At 36.4% G+C, this 21664-nt stretch overlaps 1 protein-coding gene and 1 non-coding gene across 2 annotated transcripts; one reads left to right on the top strand and one right to left on the bottom strand.

The window, feature by feature from the left end:
• Positions 1–5833: 5833 nt before the first annotated feature.
• Positions 5834–5941, top strand: LOC120292340. Its single transcript, XR_005550135.1, has one exon. It is a non-coding gene; the product is annotated as a small nucleolar RNA R71 (small nucleolar RNA).
• Positions 5942–8803: 2862 nt separating this feature from the next.
• Positions 8804–14980, bottom strand: LOC104437273. Its single transcript, XM_010050190.3, has 4 exons — positions 14821–14980; positions 13895–14406; positions 9714–9875; positions 8804–9582 (listed from the first exon to the last, which is right to left on the bottom strand). Exons 2-4 carry the CDS (start codon positions 14349–14351, stop codon positions 9017–9019), a joined length of 1185 nt encoding a protein of 394 aa, XP_010048492.2. The 5' UTR covers positions 14352–14406; positions 14821–14980; the 3' UTR covers positions 8804–9016.
• Positions 14981–21664: the final 6684 nt, after the last annotated feature.

Here is a 21664-nt window from a genome sequence, read left to right as displayed (position 1 = left end):
TGGTGGAGTTTCTCTTAAAGTCCCTTTTAATATGGCATGAAAATTTCTAACCCATTAGGTATCCAAAAGGCTCACTCAATTGAAAGTTGAATAGGGAACCATAAAAGCAATTTTTTTTTATACACCCCAAACAACCATTGCAATCACTTTTTTTTTTCATACTCCATCCTTCCTTCCAAATTTCTATTAAGCTCAAATAATTTTTTATCCCAAAAGAAATCAACGTATTCATAGGGTATGGGACAATGATATAATTTCATAACAGTTAGGCTAAATATATATGGATGCCAATGAAAAATTGGGTAATAATTAAGACGCAACAGGGTGACTAGGGATATAAATAAATAAGGTTAGCTTGAAAGGCTCAATCGATCCAAAAATTGCCTAAATCATTTTCTCAATTATATTTAGCTTAGGATTTCACCTCAAGAGAAAATCAGAAAATCAAAGATTTAGGTGAAATTTAAGAAAATCACATACTTCACATGAATGTTCTCTAAATTTACACACAATTCAAAAATTAAGGACTTTTAGTGCTCAGTAAGTGAATCAACATAATCGGAATTAAAATTAACTCACACTTCAATTGCAAATTTAAATAATTTAAATTTTCCTAGGAATCGTAAAAATTTACAACCGGAGTGCAATCATGATAAATAAAATAAAATAAAATAAAATTTAGCCAAAATTTTTGTCTCCTCCCCAAACTTGAACGAAGCAGTGTCCTCAATGCGAAAATTAGAAAGAGGAAGAAGAAAACTCCCTAGTTGTAAGATAAGTTCATAGATGACCTTGATAATTAAACTCTTGAAATGTGATCCCTAAAAAATTAACCTGAATAAAATAAAGAAAAGTTCATCTTTTTTTTTTTGGCAAAACATAAACTTAACAATAAATAAAAAAATAATAATTAAAATGCTTGGGTTGCCTCCCAAGAAGTGCTTGTTTTATAGTTTTCAGCCAAATTATCTCGGATGTCATTATTCTGGAGGATAAAGTTCAATGGTGGTCTTTTGCTTATTGTAACCACCTTCAAAGTAGGGCTTCAAACGTTGACCGTTCACTTTGAATGTGCCCTCAGTGTCATACGCAACTTCAACTGTTCCGTATGAGAATACTTGTGTAACTGTAAAAGGACCAGACCATCTAGACCGCAACTTTCCTATAAAAAGTTTAAGACGAGAGTTATAAAGTAAGACTTTTTAACCAATGTTGAACTCTCTTCTGAATATGTGTTTGTCATGCCATCTTTTTGTACGCTTCTTGTACAACTTATAATTTTCATAGACCTCATTGCAAAATTCTTCCAATTCATTCAGCTGCAATAATCTTTCTTCACTTGCAAACTGCATTTCAAAATTCAGAAATTTCAATGCTCAATATGCTTTATGCTCTAATTCCACTGGTAAGTGACAAGCTTTTCCAAACACTAGCCTAAAAGGAGACATCCCAATTGGAGTTTTGAATGTTGTCCTATAGGCCCAAAGTACATCATCAAGTTTTATTGACCAATCTTTCCTAGAGGCATTCACTGTTTTTTCTAAAATTCTTGTGATTTTCCTATTTGAAATCTCTACTTAACCACTAGTCTGAGGATGATAAGGGGTTACAACCTTATGTGTGACTACATACTTACTCAAAAGTGCTTCAAATTGTTTGTTGTAAAAATGTGTCCCCCTATTATTTATGATTGCTTTAGGAATGCCAAATTGGGTAAAAATATTTTTCTTCAAGAATTTGACCACGACCTTAGCATTATTTGTTGGCAATGCTACAGCTTCTACCCACTTAGACATATACTCCACAGCCACTAAAATGTATAAATTTCCACAAAAAGGTGTAAAGGTATCTATGAAATCAATACCCCAAACATTAAATAATTCACACATAATAATGTTATTTAAAGGCATCTCATTCTTTCTTGAAATATTTCCAATTCTTTGACACCTATCACATGAAGCTACATAAGAGTATGTATCTTTAAAAAGTGTAGGCCAATAAAATCCAGATTATAAAATCTTAGCTGCAGTTTTGGTGACACCAAAATGACCACTTGCCTCTCCATCATGACAATGATATATAATGTTTGGCTTCTCTTCGTCTGGAACACATCTCCTTATGACTTGGTCTGCACATACTTTAAACAAGAAAGGTTCTTCCCAAAAATAATTTTTAAAATCATAAAAGAATTTTTTTTTTCTTCTATTGATATGATAATTTAGGAGAAAGAACATTATTACTAAATAATTTACAAAGTCAACATACCAAGAAATTTTTGTGGACTTGATGGGAAAAAAAATTTCATCAGGAAACTCTTCCAAAATTGGTCTTACCTTTTCCTTTGAATTTGGAATTCTTGATAAGTGATTTGCAATTAGATTTTCAGTCCCCTTCTTATATTTGATTTCCAAATCAAATTCTTGTAGCAATAGAATCCACCCGATTAACCTAGGTTTTGATTCTTTCTTTTCAAAAACGAGATACTTAAGAGCAGAGTGGTCGAATAAACTATAACTTTTGAGCCAATTAAATAATAATGAAATTTATCAAAAGCAAAAACTACCACCAAAAGTTCATTTTCTGTTGTTGAATAATTCAATTGTGCACCTGACAAGGTTCGACTAGCATAATATATGGTTCAAAAAAATTTATTCTTCCTTTGTCCCAAAACAGCTCTTACTGTAGAATCGCTAGGATCACACATTAGTTCAAAAGGTAAATCTCAATTTGGTGCTGTCATAATTGGTGTTAATATTAACTTCTCCTTTAAAGCGTTAAAAGCCTGCATGCATTTAACAGAAAAATTAAAATGAGCATCTTTTTCCAAAAAAATTAGAAAGAGGTTTTAGCAATTTTTGAAAAATCTTTTTTAAATCGCCTGTAAAATCTTGCATGCCTCAAAAATCCTCTAACAAGTTTCACAAATGTTGATGGAGGCAATTTTGCAATGACTTCCACTTTGGCTCGATTGACAACTATTCCATTTCGAGAAATTTTATGCCCGAGCACTATTCATTCTTGCACCATAAAGTGACACTTCTTCCAATTCAAAACAATGTTAGTCTCCTCACATCTTTGTAAGATTAAAGCCAAATTATTTAAACAAGAATCAAATGATAAGCCAAAACCGGAAAAATCATCCATGAAAATTTCAATATATTTTTCAACTATATCAGAAAAAATAGCCATCATGCATCTTTGAAAAGTAGCTGGTGCATTACAAAGACCAAAGGGCATTCTTCTAAAAGCAAAAGTACCATAGGGATAAGTGAAAGTAGTTTTCTCATGATCTCCTGGTGCAATAAGAATTTGATTATACCCGAATATCCATCAAGAAAGTAATAAAACTCATGCCTAGCAAGTCTTTCTAACAATTTTTTTTTGATGACCCAGGAAACCCAGCCGGCAGCCGGCGGGAAGCTGGGGGCAGCACAGGTGAAACCACCACCCCATGCCACCGGGGTAATGGTTTCACCTATGCTGCCCCCGGTTCTTCCCGCCCGGCCTGGCCGGGTTTCTCATCAAAAAAAAAAAAAAAAATTGTTAGCAAGTCTTTCTAACAATTAATCAACAAATGGTAAAGAAAAGTGATCTTTTCTAGTGGCATCATTCAATTTTCTATAATCCATATACACACGCCACCTAGTAATTGTTCTAGTTAGAATCAACTCATTGTTTGTCATTTTTCTGAACAGTCATATCACTTTTCTTTGACACAACTTGTACAGGACTTACCCAAGAACTATCAGAGATAGGATAAATGATACCTGCATCAAGTAGCTTAATTACATCATATTTCACTACTTCTTGCATCTTCGGGTTCAAACACCTCTGAGATTGGATAGTGGGTTTATATTGTTCCTCCATCAAAATTTTGTGCATACAAATGAATGACTAATTCTCTTAATATCAATTATTTTCCATCCAATTGCACCCTTATACTCTCTTAATACTCTAAGTAGTTTCTCATTCATCAAATCTGTTAAAGAAGAAGATATAATTACCGGTAAAGAAGAAACTCCATCTAAATAAGCATATTTCAAATGAGAATGTAAGGGTTTGAGTTTAAGAATTGGAGGATTTTCAATTGATGGTTTAGGCTTTGTAATGTGTTGTCTCAACTCCTCGAATTTAATTGCATTTTGCCTTGAATATGGTGGAATTGCCTCCATAAAATTTGCATACTCATTTATCTCCTCATTCTAAATATCTTTGTCCCTTGGTTGAATTAGACATGCTTCAAGTGGATCTTTAAAAATATTTTCCTAAAAAACCTTATTCACCAACTTATCAATTGTCTCAACTTTAAAATAAGAATTATCATCAGATGGATATTTCATTGCTTTAAAAACATTAAATGAAACAAGACCATCTTGAACTCTAAGAATCAACTCCCCTTGTTGTACATCAATAAGAGCTATTCCTATTGCTAGAAAAGGTCGACCTAAGATAAGTGGCACCTCAAAATCTTCCTCCATATCAAGAACTACGAAATCTGCAGGAAATATAAATTTGTCAACTTTTACCAAAACATCTTCCACGATACCTTTCGGATATTTAATTGATCGATCAACCAGTTGAAGTGGCACTGTGGTTGCTTTTACCTCGCCCAATCCCAATTTCTTGAAAATTGAATAAGGCATCAAATTAATACTTGTACATAAATCACATAATGCTTTTTCAAAATAAGAATCCCTAATAGTGCAAGGAATAGTAAAACTCCCTAGATTTTTTAATTTCGGAGGTAATTTATTTGTAGGATGGTTGAATACTCCTCATTTAATTTCACGGTTTCATAATCTTCCAGTTTCCTTTTGTTTGCCAAAATCTCCTTCAAAAATTGTGCATAACTAGGCATTTGCACTAAAGCATCTACAAAATGAATGTTAATGTGCAATTTTTTAAATACATCAAAAAATTTAGAAAATTGCTTATCTATTTTGTGCTGCTGGAGTTATTGAGGGAATGGAATTGGCAGCACATATAGCTTGGGATTATCTAGAAAAAGTTTACTCTTGCTTGTCTCCTTTGATTGTTTATTGATCACCTCTTCCTTGTCTTTGATAATCTCTTGTTTGACATCTTCTTCTCCCACTTGTTTATCACTTCTCAGGATTATAGCATTTATATTTTCAATTGGATTTTTCTCTATGTTGCTCGGTAAAGAACCTTGTTGTCTCCCTAACATTATGCTTGGTAACTGACCCACTTGCATCTCTAAATTTCTGATCAAAGCCTCTTGGTTTTGAAATCAAACATCCGTGCTTTTGATGAAGTCATGAGTCGTATTAGCAAGTTTGGTGACTATATCTTCCAAATTGGACTTTGTCTCTTCTAATTGTTTGAATCACGGTGATCTCATCACATTATGATTATTCCATGAAAAATTTGGATGATTACGCCATCCAAGATTATACGTGTTGGAGTAGGGATTATTCTGTGACTTGTTAAAATTCCCAACAAAGTTAGAATTTTCACTAGATATTTAAAATTATTACCTACCTGACACTCTGTGCTAACATGTCCTCCACCACAAAAATCATATGTCAAATTCTGAATTTTCATGGCCGAAACACTCATATTATCTAGTTTTCTATTAAGTGCTTCAAATTGTGCAGTAATTACAGCAAAAGCATTCACTTCATGAACTCCGCTAGCTTTTCGCATCGGTAGTCTCTCAGTAGGCCACTGATAATTATTGGACGCCATCTCATCTAATAAATTGTATTATGGTGTTTTATTATTTAAATTTCCCCCTGTAGCTACATCAATCATAGAACGAAGATTTGTACTAAAGTCATTATAAAAAGTTTGTACCCGCATCCATACTGGTAGTCCGTGATGTGAGCATCTCCTAAGAAATTATTTGAATCTTTCCCATGCTTCATATAATGATTCATTATCCATTTACATAAAATTAGTAATATCATTTTCGTAGACTTTGTAAGTGAAAAGAACTTACCAAGAAATTTTTGAACCATATCATTCCATGTAGTGATTGATCCTGCAGGAAGAGAAGAAAGCCAACTCTTAACTTTGTCTCTAAGAGAGAATGGAAATAATCTCAATCTAATAGCATCATCTGTAACTCCATTATATTTAATGGTGTCATAAATTCAAGAAAAGCATCGATGTGAGCGTTTGGATCATTGCTTGGTAGCCCACTGAATTGCACTGATTGTTGAAGCATCTAAATGGCTGACAATGCATTTTGCTAACCACGAGAGCTGCTGCTTAGCTATTCTCGGCCGGCCAAGTCTTGACAACTTCAGATTTTATCGATTTTCTTAACTTTCGTTATCTCTCTTTTGTATATGCTTTTTTAATGATTCTTTCTTTGCTGGGTTGTGCGAGGAGCATTGTATCTGTCGCTTTCTTGTATTTGCGGGGGAGTTTTGTTGCTTTCTCGATCGTCCCAAGTGCACGTCCAAGAGATCACTTTGGTTAGGTTTTTCGGACCGAGCTTTGTAGATGTTTTTTGTTTTACGACGGAAGTAAATGAGCTTTGCTGAGTGCCAGCGGTGGCGGAGCTATTTGGACTCTTCGTTGACCTGGGGTCTATACGTTTGTAGCATATCGATTTCCTGGTGGGAAGGAGATGCTGCTTCTTCCGTCTTGGGCTGGAGGGGATTTCTCCTCTTCTCGAGAATTCGCATTGAGAAACACGTGCCATTCTTGCTTACGCCTACTGGGACCGGTAAGTCCTTCTATTGGTCCGCGGAGGACTCCTAGAGATTGCATTTAATTCAATTTTTTCAAGAAACTTTCAATCTTCAAAACTCAAAAATGCTGGAGCATTTGATAAGCATTTTAAAATAGCTTTTGACTAGACCTGTCAAATGAGTGAGTCGAGTCGAAAATGGATCGACCCATATTTGACCAATTTAACCCGTTTTTACCCATATTTATAGTGTAAATCAAGTGACCCACACCCGACCTAACCCATACCCAACCCATACCTGACTCGATCCGTATTGCTAAAACCTATTAATATTCTAAGAAAACCTACCTCTACTATATGCTAATTGATTAAAACTTCAAATTAAACTAAAAAGTAAATAAAATTTAAAAAAATTATATAAAAAAACCTATAAATTGAAATATTTATAAAGAATTAAACTATGCACATGCTTCTTTTATTTGAAGTGAACATATTGTTGAGTAACTAAAAACTGTAACATGAAAAAATTTTAACTAAACCTAAAAAACTCATTTTTATGATTTTTTTATATAAAAAAACTAATATTATTGCTAAAACACTTTTATGCAATACAAATTTAATGGAAAATTTTTATAATTTTTTTAAAATATTTTTAAAAAATCGAATTTTTAATTTTTTTTTTTTTTAATTTTTTTATTTTTTAAAATATATTTTTTTATTTTTATTTTTAAAATATAATTTTTATTTTTTTATTTTTTAAAAATATTTTTATTTCTTTATTTTTTTAAATAATTTTTAATTCTTTTAATTAATTTTTCTCTTTTCTCTTTTCTTTTCTTTTTTCTTCTTCTTCGACCAGCCGCTCGCCAAATCCGGCGAGGCCGAGGTTCCGCCGGCATCGGGCGCGGCTCAATCTCACCAATCTGGCGAGGTCGAGGCCTCGCCCAACGCCAGCGAGCTCGAGTCTCACCAAATCTAGCGAGGCTCAAGCCTCGCTAGTCATCGGCGAGACCTCGAGCTCGCGTGCCGATGACCTCGAGCCTCACCTAGCTTGTCGCCGACCGCCCGCTAAAGAAGGAAGAAAAAGAAAGAAAAAACAAAAAGAAAAAAGAAAAGAAATTGAAATATGAAAGATAATTATAATTTCAATTTTTATATAAAAAGAACATTTTTATAAAGTTAAAGATGGAAAAATTGTGTGGGGTTTGAATTGAAAATTTAGAAATGAGTTCTAACTTCCAACCCACTTGATATTTTAAATGGGTCAAAAATGGGTCTTCTAATTCATTTTTTACTCATTTAAATCGACTCACTTTTTTGACCCATTTTTAGTTGGGTTTTTAAAAGCTCTAACCCATATATAACCCATATAACTAAAATATAAGTTCAAAAATGGGTCAATGATCCATTTTGACACCTCTACTTTTGACTAAATACTAGTCTTCAAAATGCTAAAAGTTCAATGCTGCTCTAATCTAGCCTTTCAAAGTAGCATTTACAGAATGCTAAAACTAGGATTAAAATATTTTTCCTTCCAAAACTACTCTCGCAAATTCTTTAGTTTTCCGGTTTTGTCCCCTCCTCGTAATTGTTCATCTTCTTCATGTGAGGGCGATTAGCAAGGCCTGATCTAGGTGGCAAAAGGCCGGCGAGGTTTGCACAACCCAAATTTATGACTTTTATAGTAAATTTTCTCCTAAAAGGACTATATTTGCAAATTATCCAAAGGTTTATGATTAAATTGACTTTAAAAATTAAAAAAAAAAAAGATGAAATTGCCACATGTACAAGAGGTACAAAACTCTTTTGTTGGTTTTTCCTATTGTTGTGTGCGATTGTTCATTAGGGTCAAGACTGGACCGTAATAGAGGCAGCTCGAGCTATGGTCAAGGTGGTCAACGATTTCCACGAGACGCTACCGTACAGAGCAAGGCCAAGCGCCGCCAGAGACGGTGCAGACGCGACTGAAGATAGGATGGAGAGTTGAGTTTTGACAACAGTGATCGAACCGCTAAAGAAAGAGAGGAGGGGGTCGGAGCTTATTTTGGTTTTCCAGAAACAGGTTCCTCCAACACGATGGAGAAAACATGACCTTTTTGTAAAGATCTCGCCACGTCCAGAGAAGACTATTGTCCCGTCGGATCTGAAAGACAATGAGATATTAGACGTCAAGATTCTTGCCCCTAAATCATTTCAACATGTCAAGCATCTAGATGCAGAATCCCAAACTATATACAGGCATGCAGTAACTAGTCGCATCCTTTGACTTGAACTACTTCACAGAGCTGGTTAAGGTTTGCTTATGATAGTTCCAAGGCACGCAATAATCCCAAACTATATACAGGCATGCAATAACTAGTCGCATCCTTTGACTTGAACTACTCCGCAGAGCTGGTTAAGGTTGCTTATGATAGTTCCAAGGCACGCAATAATCTCATCGCCTTGCCTTCTGATGAACTCAGTTCTCGAGTTCTCGATGCACTCTTGATCTGCCAGACCCCCATTTGCGATTCGTTGGATCAGCTCCGCATTCTTTCGCAATGTCGAGGCCATCGTCTGCTCCTGCTCATCTTCGCTCGTTTTCCCCGATTCTTCGACGCCGCTTTCCTCGAGCTTCTTTCCCTTGGGGTTCTCCACAGGCGTCACGTTGGCATCTGCACGACAAGTTTGAGGCCTTTCTTCCAGTATATTTTCACTGCACTTTTCCGGGACGTCGAGTTCCATAGCATTGTCCTTCAATGGGCTCGTAGTTGGCAGTGCCATTGTGATATCTTTTAATGGGCTCATCGTGGGCAGTCCTTGCACGACGATTTTTGGGGACATAGACTCCTTGCTTTTCTTGTTTCTCTTGCTTTTCTTGTTTCTCTTGCTTTTCAGGCTTCTCCCGCTTTTCAGGCTTCTCCCGCTTTTCCTTTTGGAACCTGCTCATACCAAGTTAAAGAAATGAACTACCATAACACGACACTACACGACACATGAGGAAACAAATAAAACAGCACAAAGGCTTTGACATGGTAGAAACTTCTTGAAGTTTTAGACTCCATGCACACACCTGAGATATTTTCACTGCACTCCCCGGGGACACTGGATTTCGTACTTTTATCCTTTAATGGGCTCGTTGTGGGCAATCCTTGGACAATGTGATGCGTGATGGGGTGTGGATGCTCCCGCATCACAATGACGTGCCGAGACTTTTTTCTTTTCCTTTTAGAAACTATTGGCACCAGATTAAAGAAATGACATCACTATCACAACAAATCAGAATGGAAAACTAGTAAAAGAGGGTAGAGGCTCAACACTCCACAAGCACTGACCAGAAGAATGATACAAAGATAACTAAACAATTGCTGGCATTGTTATCAGAATAAAAGCATCATGCAAAATCTTTCCAAATCAAGATGAGGCATGTCAGGCAATAAAAAAGACAATAACTGTGGCAAAATAAATAGCAAATGGCGCAGCAGGGCCAAACCCGTGATAATACGTAAACTGGAAATTCATTAATCACCTGACAGTAGCTTCACTTAAAATGTGTAGCCTAACTTCTTTGTTTGGTGGCAATGGCGTGGTAAGAAGTATTTTTCAGGTCACAAAACAGAATTTTTCATGAACGATTCTAACACCAAAGTCCAGGTATTTCAAGATCAGCCATTTCAGAAATTAGGCTCCTCAAATTTTGGTTTTGTTTGGCTTGAGTAAAAAATAAGCCTGCATGACCTACTGCAATTGCCTCTATTCACACCCACAAAACCATATTCAACATAAACTCTCAGGTAGGCTGTCATTTTACTGAAATCAGTAAGTCAAATTGAATTCAATCCATATGTCCACCCCATTAAGGAAATTTGTATGACTAACTTGACTTTCTATTTTCATTCAAACAATTTCATAACATCATCTAAGCAGCTCAGTCTTATAAATGTGCTAAACAAAACAGACATAGGAGAAAGCTTTGGCTTAAGAAGAGCCACAACTTAGCATCTTATCTTACAATCTTATAATCTTGCAGTATACAGTAAAGTTGAGGTATCCAGAGAAAGATCCTATGATGCATTGACACATGGCACTGCACCCATGCCATGCTCAACTGTCCTTGCTTACTTCTTCAAAACGTTTTGACCTTTAATTTTAATTTAAACAAATAAACTAACTGAGATTATCTCACTACTATCAATGTCAACTATGTTTTACACCTAAATAATTTGCATGTGTCGATCAACCGATGAGACCAACTTTGAATTGAAAAAAAAAAAAAAGGAAGATAAGATTTACAAACACACAAGTGCTTTTGCATATATAACAAAGACAGTTTGTTCACCACAAGTTTCAATCAATTATTTGAACCCATTCTAAAAGCCAAATTACTTCATTAAAAAGATGCATAAAATTACACCGGGATAATTAAATGATCTATACAAGATGTGGACTTGCTACAAATTTAGATAGATCAAAGGTGCACATTATAAAAACTTATACAAGCTCATTTCATCCTACCTCATCCATTGAGTAAACAACACTGGCTATAACTAAATCTAGATAGATTACATCACACATTGTGATACTTAAATTGACTCATCAGTTGAGCAATGTAGATACATGACGTCTCTCATGCCTGTCCATAGAGTACTTAAGACCCATAAATTTAGTGCATGCGTCATCAAAACTACATGAGCTCATAGAAGTAGAGATATTAAAAATAAATAAAAAACCGTGGTTCCATAGATATTTGTTAACTAATAATCCAGCACTTGCAAATTCACTAAGTCCGTTAACCTTATCTAGAAAGTAAATAAAACCACCATAAATTTTAAGTTCATTTCATTGGACTCATCAAAATTCAGGTAAGCTCATAAATTCCATGATATGTGTACATTTGAGTCCTTGAGCTCATTCATAGAGTACTTAGTTGTTCTATTAATACATTTGACTCTCAAAGCATTCAATCTCACCTAGTTTAGATGCACCAGACCACACAAGCTCATCCATGGATTGCATGTGAACATCATTCATTCAGGTAGACAGCAATAGAACACATTAATGTACTTAAATTATCCATACATATTTGAAAGAGCAACGCACATTCAAAAAATTGAGATGAGACACACAATAGTTCGACTTTTTCAGCTCAATACAATCGAGGTAGACCTAACGTAAAAGTTTGACCAAAACAACAGTAAAGATGCACAAAATCCCTTGGACCTATCAATATAATAAATGCAACATTATATCTTCCACATAATGGATGCTGAAACATCATCCAATGATTAAATCTAACATTGTGCAGGCACAGGGACACTTAGGCGTACATGTACCAGCACATCCATGGAGTAAACAAGATACACCATAAATCTAGATACATTGGATTGTATCCATCGTAATACTTAGTTTGACTCATAAATTCATCAATGCAAATTTACAGGATCGCTTGGGCCTATTTTTGGAGTAACCTATGTCCACCACAAGTATTACACCCATCAGAAAAATCATAATAACTCACAGATGTAATAGTGTACAAAAAAACTTTTCTCAAGTCCATCTACCAACCATATTAGATAGTTCATAAATGACCATGTCAAGTGCAACACAAAACTTCAGTTGGCTCATAAGTTCAGCGATTCATATAAAAACAGTCTCACAAGTACTTTCAACATTTATTATCACCTATGCATTGAACAGACATGCACTAGTTAATAGATATTTGGCAATATGATATCATATGGACATCCCCCAATTGTATCACTTAAACCCTATTAATCATAATTCTGTCATAATGAGCCAGCAAAAGAACTGTCAAGAAAAATACTTATTGTGTTACATGTTTTATGAACAAAATTCCAGAACATCTAGTTAAATTATTATAATCACATAGTGCAAAAACGGCAAATTAATTTCAATCCATACTGCAATTATCGATGCTTGATGTATAGGATAGAAATATTTGAATTAAACAAGAGGCATAGCAAGTTAACCAAACTTGAAGACAGGAAGCTTCAGCAAGCAAGGGATAATTAAACAATTAATGTAAATGGATATGGTATAATTCATTCTTCAGCTAATGCTATTTCCAAAATCTAAGGCCGAATGTGGTGTCTGGCCCAAGAACCTGGTATATGCAAATCTTCTTTACACACTGCTATTTCCATCTATGGTAGTACCAACCACATAGAATCTCCACCAATTTCACCTAGAAATTAGTTTGCATGATGCAATATATGTGAAATCTCAAGCATGTAGGTCCAGTCACTTCACAACGAATTTATAGCCTTCTGAAAGTGTTTCATAAGAAAAACATCTTTCTAATTTGTATAAACTATTCATACCTCACTGTGACAGAGTCGTGTTAATTTCATTACATCCCTAGAACATTTCAGATTAAAAGTATGACCAATTGACCCAGATTCTGCTTACAAACAACGTTGAATGTACATACACATTTAGTCCTCCCACAAGTTCGATGAATGTGGAGCACATCAACGATTCCCACTTGGAATGGATCTAGACTCAATGAAATAGAGTCAAGTTGAAAATAGATAAAGTTTATGCAACTCCGAAAACACTTAAATGACAGAGAATCAACCGTACTATTGCACCAAAATATATCAGATACTAGACGAGATAACACATTAATCAGCAAAGATGTAGTGCTGTGTCTCGGGATGTACAACTTAGTACCTTCACCTTCATGGTGAATGTCCATTATCGATCAACATCTTGAACCGAAAAGATTCTACTCTGACCAAATTAACAGGAAAACATAACGAGTTGGAACTAGTTCTTGTGCAGCCATAGACTGTCTTCTGGATTAAAATTTATGAATTTCTCAATTGACCTTTAAGCTAGGCAATTATCAGTATTAAGGAATGTTTAAAAGTTGGAAGTTGCTTTGACCCTTTTGGAGAAGTAAGAGATACAGCCTAAGCCAAAATAAAGAAACATAGAAGGACAAAGGGAAGAAAGGCAACTGCACAATGGCTCGCGTGCATCAAACAGTCGAACTTATTTATACAGACAGTTGGGAAAGCTGCACACGTGATGTAACCGTTATAGCTCCAAGAATGAAGTTATATTAGAGGTAATCAAATTGAAGACTCATATGAGATCTTTGTGGAATAAAATCACTACTATAATATGAACCTCCAGCAACTATACCAAATTTTTCAAAAGCATAAAGTATGATCAGCAGATTTTAATGTTACTTCTAAAAGTTACGTAAAAAGCCAAAACAAAAATTACCAGATTTGCAAACAGCGGCTTCAAGTGTGTCACCTTCTGCTTCTGGATCACTGTCTGGCTCTGTATCTGCTCTATCTTCCCGCGCCATAAGAAGATTATTGATGGCCTCAAACAATTCTCTATCAAAAGTCTCAGGAAGGCCCAAAACCTTTTTTCTATCACGTCCCAGAGACCAATATGAATTGACGCCCGACCGTGACTCGTGCTGCTTAACCCTTCTGTACTCAGCAAGCAGGGATTCCCATTTCCTGCGGCACTGATTCGAAGTCCTATCCACATCCAGCACGGTGCAGTTCTCCGCGATTATTTCCCATTTCTGGTAAGAAGAGAGCGCGTTCAAGCAATCCCCTTCGACCGCTGCGATCTCATTCACAAGAATTAGCAAATTGCCAGCACTCCAGTCCGGAGCCGCCTGAGATCGCGTGCGCCGGGGCCCGGAACCCATTTCCTGCTTCATCACATGCTCGGCTTCTTCCTTCCGGGGACTCCACAGATCAACCAACTCTCCCGGGCTACATGCACATACCCAACATTCGGCCCACAGGAAAGGGCACTTAGAAACGACACAACATCAAATGATCACATGCAAACAGCAATTCACCGAACTAGCGAAGCCTCGGACGCAATCGAACACAGAACCCATGAACCAAGCAAGGAAAACATCTGTGAAAACAGGGAACCCACAAGCATCTTCCGCAGCCCACTCTGATCATCTAAACGCTAATGGGTTCATCCAAAAAAGAACGAGAAACGCGAAAAACAAAAGTGCATATCCAATTCCACGTACAAGACGACTTCTCAGCGCGATCGGAGCCGTCGTCGTTCAAGAAACCGAGCATGCAAAGAACCCAAGCGAGAGAGCAGCGCGGCAAACGGTGATCGATCGAAAAGAAGCGAAATTGTGGGGTTTCGGGAACGAAGATTACCGAGTTGGCGCCGACCCAGTTGAGACGCGACGGCACGGAGAACGGAGGAGCCTCTGTAGAATCCTTCGGCGGTCGAGAGTGCCGACGCTGCTGGCAGCCTGGCAGCGACACCTCTCGCGCGAATCCCGAACTGCGTCGAGGGCGGTTCTGTCGTCTGGCTTGCTCTGGCCTTTGTTGGGCTTTAATGCCGGCCACTTAGAAGATTTATGGGCTTCAAGTTGTCAAGAAAGATGGACCGGGCCCACTATCACATTTTAGATTTACAACTTTACTATGTTGTTCGAGCAAAACATAAAATACAAAAGTTCTGGGAAGGGTCAAGGTTATTTATCTCCATATTACACTATGCTCTAAAAGATCGCCTACAGAAAAGTCTATATTTTTGTCATGGATTGATAACTTCGTCCTCCGTTGTGTCCCTAGCATCATCAATATCGAAGCCCCTCAACGGGTCACCAACTCTCAGTCAAGATTTTTGTACCATGCGACGAATCGATAGGTAATTCACTGAATGAAAATCATTTCAACCCATATAATAGAACTACGTTTGGTATATACTACTTTAGACTCAAATATAAACACTCTCTCGTTAACATCCTCATAATACATGAGAATTTCCGAAAGCAAAAGTAGTGAGAGATCCATCCCACAGATCTCAAACAATTTGAACAAGCATTGCCATAGTCACCTTGTAGCTCTTGAAAAGGAAAGCTTAGGGGCCTGTTTGACAACTTGCCAAACAATGCTTTTTATTCTTTTGTTTCTAGAAGTAGATTTGAAACATAACTCCATTTGGTCAAATTTTCGTTCCCAAGAACAAAAATCTATTTTTGGTTCCGGAAGTAGATTTGGAACAGAATCAAGAAATAAAAAAAAATTAATTATTTGTTCCGGAACAATTCTATAATCAAGTCAACCTATTTTTCTTTTTCTTTTTTTTTCTTCTTTTTCTTATTCTTCTTCCTTCTCTCTTGTTCTTCAAGTGTTGCTGCCGCAACCATTGCCGTTTGCCGTCGCTGCCACCCACTGCCACCGGTTGCCGACAAGCTCGTTGAAGGCTCGGCCCAGCCGTCGGCGGGGCTCCATCTTGCCAGGCCATTGCAAGGTCAACATCACCCGACCAAGGCGAGGTCGAGCCCCGCCAACAACTAGGCGAGCTCAGCCTTGCCGGATGTAGGCAAGGTTGCTTGCCCAACCAAGGCTTAGCCGAGCCTCACCCGGCTGCCGGTGAGGCTCGGCCTTTGTCTAGCCGGTTGCCAATCACCCCAAGGCTGGCAATCGACGGACATTGAAGAAGAAAAGAGAAAGAAAAGAAAAAGTAATAAAATTATTTAAAAATTATATAAAAAAATGATTTGAATTAGAAATTTTTATAACGGTACCAAACACAATTCTATTCAGGAATTGAAATTTTGGACGATTCTAAACGGCTTAAAATATTTAGAAATTATTCCCCAAAAACGAGAATAAAAAAAAATCATTTCGATCGAAATTGTTTCGGGAACATAAGTATTACCAAACGCACCTTTAGATTTCCATTTCTAGGATTGAAAGGCACAAATAGTTTCTTTTGAAGTTTTAGGGAGGTAGAGAAAATTCTACCGCCAAGATAAGAGGAGTTCCAAAAAGAAAACTAACCAAGATGAAAGTGACCGCTTTGGTGCTAACATGCTAGCTGGAGGTGGGCATGTAGATTACCAATTAGATGTGGCATATTGACAAGGTTTATCTAGTACCTGGCCAGATAGAAGATCTAAGAGGGGATGACTTATTACAAGGACAGGTAGCGTGTAGGTGACTTAATGAAAGAAGTTTGTGAGTAATTATGGCAAAAGACCAAATTCTTCTACCTTGGGAATCATTAGTGTAAGTAATTAACCATTAATACTAATTAATTATGGTTTAAATGATACAATCCATGACAACCCGGGTTCAGGATTGTAGGTAATCTACGTCGAACACTAGGAGAATTTCGATTTAGTATGTTTTAAAACTTGACAAACATTAAATTTTCGATTTGAAGAATATTTGTCCAATTGACGACTAAGATAACTATAAATTTTAACGTTACTTTACAACTTCAACGTGCATCTTAGCGTTTGTCAATTCAATTCAACACGTTGAACTGGGGACAATCATGTTCATGAAAAAAATCATCATATGTACCTCATAAAATTTACGATTTAACTAAGATTTCTCTGTGTCCACCCAAATTCTAAACTAAATGGTACTTAGCTTTATGATTCTAAATATCATTATTAGATCTGGAAAAATTCACGATATCACATGCACAGATCTTTTTTTTTCTTTTTTTTTTAAGGACTGTGAAAGCAGGATCAGGCTCACCCTCACATGCAATTTGGAGTTATCGCGACAATGTGACATTCAAAAAAAAAATTATTTAACTATTCGTAGAGCTTTATATTAACCCTTAGGCCTTAGGTTGGTTTTTCGTCATGTAAAGAATTTTATTTAGGATTTCGAAAACTAATTCAATATTGGCATGAACTGAACATTTTATCTAAGAAAAAACTTTTTTTTGTAATTTTATTATTTATTATGATGATATGACGGGTTAAGGCACAAATAGAGCTAACGAGCCATCACCTAGATAATCTCTCGAGGAATTAACAGATCGGATCGAGTTCGATCGTGTTGATCACACCTTATCTAAAAGCGCAACTTACGCCTCTATATTCGAGAGGCAAGGCTTATAAAGTGAGATGCGATTTGCCCTGATGCTCAAGTTTACGAGCAAACCCACGCCTCAAAAGTGGCCCTTTTTTTTTTAAAAAATGGCCTCTATTTGATTCCTTGACTAGATTTCATGTACGCGTGGGAAATTGAGTTTTAGTCACAGGTGCAAAGTCATAACCTAATTAAAATTCATGACTTTGATTGCACGGAAAAAAATGAAATATTGGACATCACATTGTTTTTACTACTCTAGAAATTTTAACGTGGTGATAAATTATTACGCAACCATTTTGCTATTTTTCAGTAATTAGAAGCAAATATTTGTTTGAAGTTCAAAAAATTAAAGAAAAGCAGAGATGCATTATTCTAAGTTTCTCACGTAAAATTACGGATGAGATTGGCTGTTGTGCGAAAAGGAAGAGACTCTTTGTATGGCAGTGGCAAATAGAGTTTTTGTGCATTTTCTGATTTTCGTTAACCCATAAACAGATTATTTGTATAGACATATAGATCCTTGGATCCTATATCTCAATCGGAAGAGAATCAATAGAACAAGAAAGAATCAGAATTAATCTTTATGTTTATCAAAACAAACAAAAAGGAAGCGAAACATAAATTAGGGATTAACTAAACCCTCTTGAGGGCTTACTTAACAATGAGAAAGAGGAATCTGATGTAAATATTATAGAATAAGGTTCGATCCTATATTGATGGGGATTCCATAAATATTCTATTCAAAAAATAGAAAGTTCTAAATAATTGGAATTTTTTTTTTTGGAAATTGGATGGTGGGATACATAGAGTTGAACTTTAAGTAAATTTATCAGATTCACCTCAAGAAAAGTGGGTAGTCAATTTCTTTGTTTTATCTTTCATCCTTTGTCTTTGGTCAATTTTACTTCTACTTTTGTCCTTCCTCTATGCTTTATATAAGAATAATTAAGTTATGTAAGAGCTAAATGGAAAATAGCGACAAATGATATATAGATAGATTTTTTTCTTTAATTAAAAACATAACAAAAGCCGACTCAATATCACAATAATTTTCTTACCTGAGTATCTGATAGCTTAATTTATATAATAACTAATGGACAAATAAGAGAAGTAATTCAAACATTTAAAAAAATATATATTTTTGGAACCCATATGCACGATTAGAGTATTGTAAAAGGATAGCGAATTTGCACAACATGATGCCTATAGCAAAAAAGAAAAAAAAAGAAGTAAATACGCGTCCTATTATAGGGAAAATTGTTAAAATTCACCTATTTGAACTAATTAAATCACATTTCATTTTAGGGCTGATATCATGAAGGACTTTTAGTACACACGTGACAAATTTGCCCAAAACTAACTTTTGACCATCAAAAATCTAAATCAGTACACTTATAACAAATTTACATTCTATTAGTTTTTGTTAAATTTTACCGTTAAATTAATGAATTGAATGACATATATACTAGTTTTTTGACCATCAAATATCCAAATCAGTACACTTATAACACATTTGCACTTTATTAGCTTTCATTAAATATTATCGTTAAATTACTGAGTTAAATGACATATATACCAATGTAGTGGTTTATCCTCTGTTTATCATAGATGTAGTGGTTTGTGATTTTCGTGATATTAATCAATTTAATATAAATTAATCAAAGGTAAATTTGTCACAAATGTATTTATTTGGAGTTTTTGGTGGTCAAAAAATTAGTTTGTAATAAATTTGTTACAGATATATCATTTTTGAGTTTTTATAATAAAAAAATTTTATGATAAATTTATCATAAATATATTAATTTGAAATTTTTCGTAATAATGATCCTATGTTTTATTTTATCTTATAGAGCGTTTTAGATGACATGAAACTACGGATATTATGTTGAGAACATCTGTTCTGTTCTTTTTATTGCGTCGAAGGTGCCTGACTAAGGGCGCGTTTGGTTGTGTTTACGTTTAAAAATTGTTCCGAGGAACGTAAATAGAAAAAGTATTTTTGTTCCTAACAATTTTTGAACAAAAATACGCGTTTGGTAAACTTGTTCCGGAATAAAAATAAACGAAAAACATGTTTGGTAAATTTGGATAATTTTTTTATTTCTTTTATTTTTTTCTATTTTTTTCTTATTTTTCCTTTTTTTTTTTTTTTCTTTTTCATTTTTTTCTTCTTTTGGCCGGTCGCCAGCCAAGGCCTTGGCCGGGACCGGCCGGCGAGGGCCGAGCTCGCCCGGCGCGCGGGCCTCGCGGCCACCGCTGCGAGGCCGAGGCTCGCCGCCGCCGGGCGAGCTCGGCCTCGCCGGCTCGGGCGAGCTCGAGGCCGGATCCGGCGAGATCGAGCTCGCCTGTGCCGGCGCGAGCTCGGCCTCGCCGGATCTCGGGTGAGATCGAGCTCGCCCGCCGGCGCGAGGTCGGCCGCCATGGCCGGCGAGCTCGAGCTCGCCAGCCTACGGCGAGCCTCGGCCTCGCCGGGGACGGCGAGCGTCGGCCTCGGGGGCGCGAGCCTCGCCGTGGCTGGGCGAGGCCGCCGGCCCTCGTCGGGCCGGTCGCCGGCCATGGCCGAGGCCGGCGACCGCCAAAAGAAAGAAGAACAAAAAAATAAGAGAAAAAAAAAAAAAAAAGTGTTCTGTTTCTTTTTTTGTTCCTGGAACAAAAGAACAAAAAAGGAATAAACGCACACAAACACGTTTCTTCCTTTTTGTTCCTGGAACAAAAAACAGAAATTTCTGTTCCGGGAACAAATGCAGTGCAACCATGCAGGCCCTAAGCGCCAGATTGTACTTCTTTGAACGCCACAATTTTCGAGAGACTTTTGAAACAACATACATGAATAATAATTTTTATTCACTAAACGTAATATATAGATAAATATATTTACTATTTTTTTGGTCGGTAATAAATATGTAAGTATATGTACAGTGAATGGATGACAGATAAGATATGACAACCTACCCACCTCAATTTCTTCGACGGCAGGCCGCACGTTGCCACTTTTTTTTTTTTTTTTCATGTTGCCACTTGTTGACATGACCTAACAAAATCGTGATTTAATAGAAAATCGTGAATTAAGAATAAATCAGTAGAATTCGCGCACCTTAAGTCTGAGTCAAAGAGTTTGACCAAAAAAAAAAAAAATAAGAATACCTCAACTTCAAGATACTTGGTCAACAAAAAATTTCAATAGATAATTTTGTTTTCTTTATAACCGAGAACTCCACCAACTAAGCCCCTATATATCAAGGGAGATTAGTACAGAACCCCATCATCATAGTTTTCATTTAAGACATGTTAGCCGTTGTGGAGTTTTTGACTCTAGGGATCTTTGCGATGAGATGTCCAAAGGTAAACATAATTTTTCGATCAATAATTTATTTTTTTTAATAACCGAGGACTTCATTATGAGTCTTTCGTGCTCGGACGGCACTGAATGACCGGACCCTTATATTTCGGGGAAGACTAGTACATAATCCTATTATTATAGCTCTTCACTTAATACGTGTTAGCAGTTGTAGAATTTTTTATCTTAGGACCTCTACAATAAAATGCTCAAAATCAAACCAACTCAGTTGTCTACTGGTGGGTTCAATTGATAATTTGAATATCATAACTTTCAAATAAAATATTCTTCCATCACAGGTGTTATATTACGTCAGATTTTGCTAAAAATTATGATGCACGAGTAATCAAACTACATACGAAAATCACGGCACTACGGCGATTGGCACGATTCTCGATTGAGCGTAGTATGAAATGACAGCATTCAGGGTTGTCCTATCATCTTAATAGCCGGCAATTGACAGCTGCCTTTTTCCGTTCAAGTGGGAAATGAGAATTCAATTGGTGAAAAAGTCAAGCCCGAAGAATCCTTTTCGTTGCCTAATGAAACCGCAAGTAAAATGAATAAATACCCACTTTCCGTCCACATGCGATGAACCTCGTTTCCCTCCCAAAGGGGGCAAAAAAGGGCATTACCTGCCTCCACGCTTTCGAGACTGAAAACTGCTTGGTCAGAAACGCGGAAAACGATGTTGCTGTACCCAACAACTTGGTCCAAGTTCTTTCCTCTTCCTTGAATTGTAAAACTTGTCCAAGTTCAATGTACCTGCCTAGGCCAAACCTACGTGCCATCCATGATGACCATGCCGATCACATA

This window comes from Eucalyptus grandis, chromosome 3 (assembly GCF_016545825.1).
Source record: "Eucalyptus grandis isolate ANBG69807.140 chromosome 3, ASM1654582v1, whole genome shotgun sequence".
Lineage (NCBI taxonomy): Eukaryota > Viridiplantae > Streptophyta > Magnoliopsida > Myrtales > Myrtaceae > Eucalyptus > Eucalyptus grandis.
The sequence above is the reverse complement of the archived record's forward strand: the minus strand, read 5'-3'. Positions and strand labels throughout refer to the sequence as shown.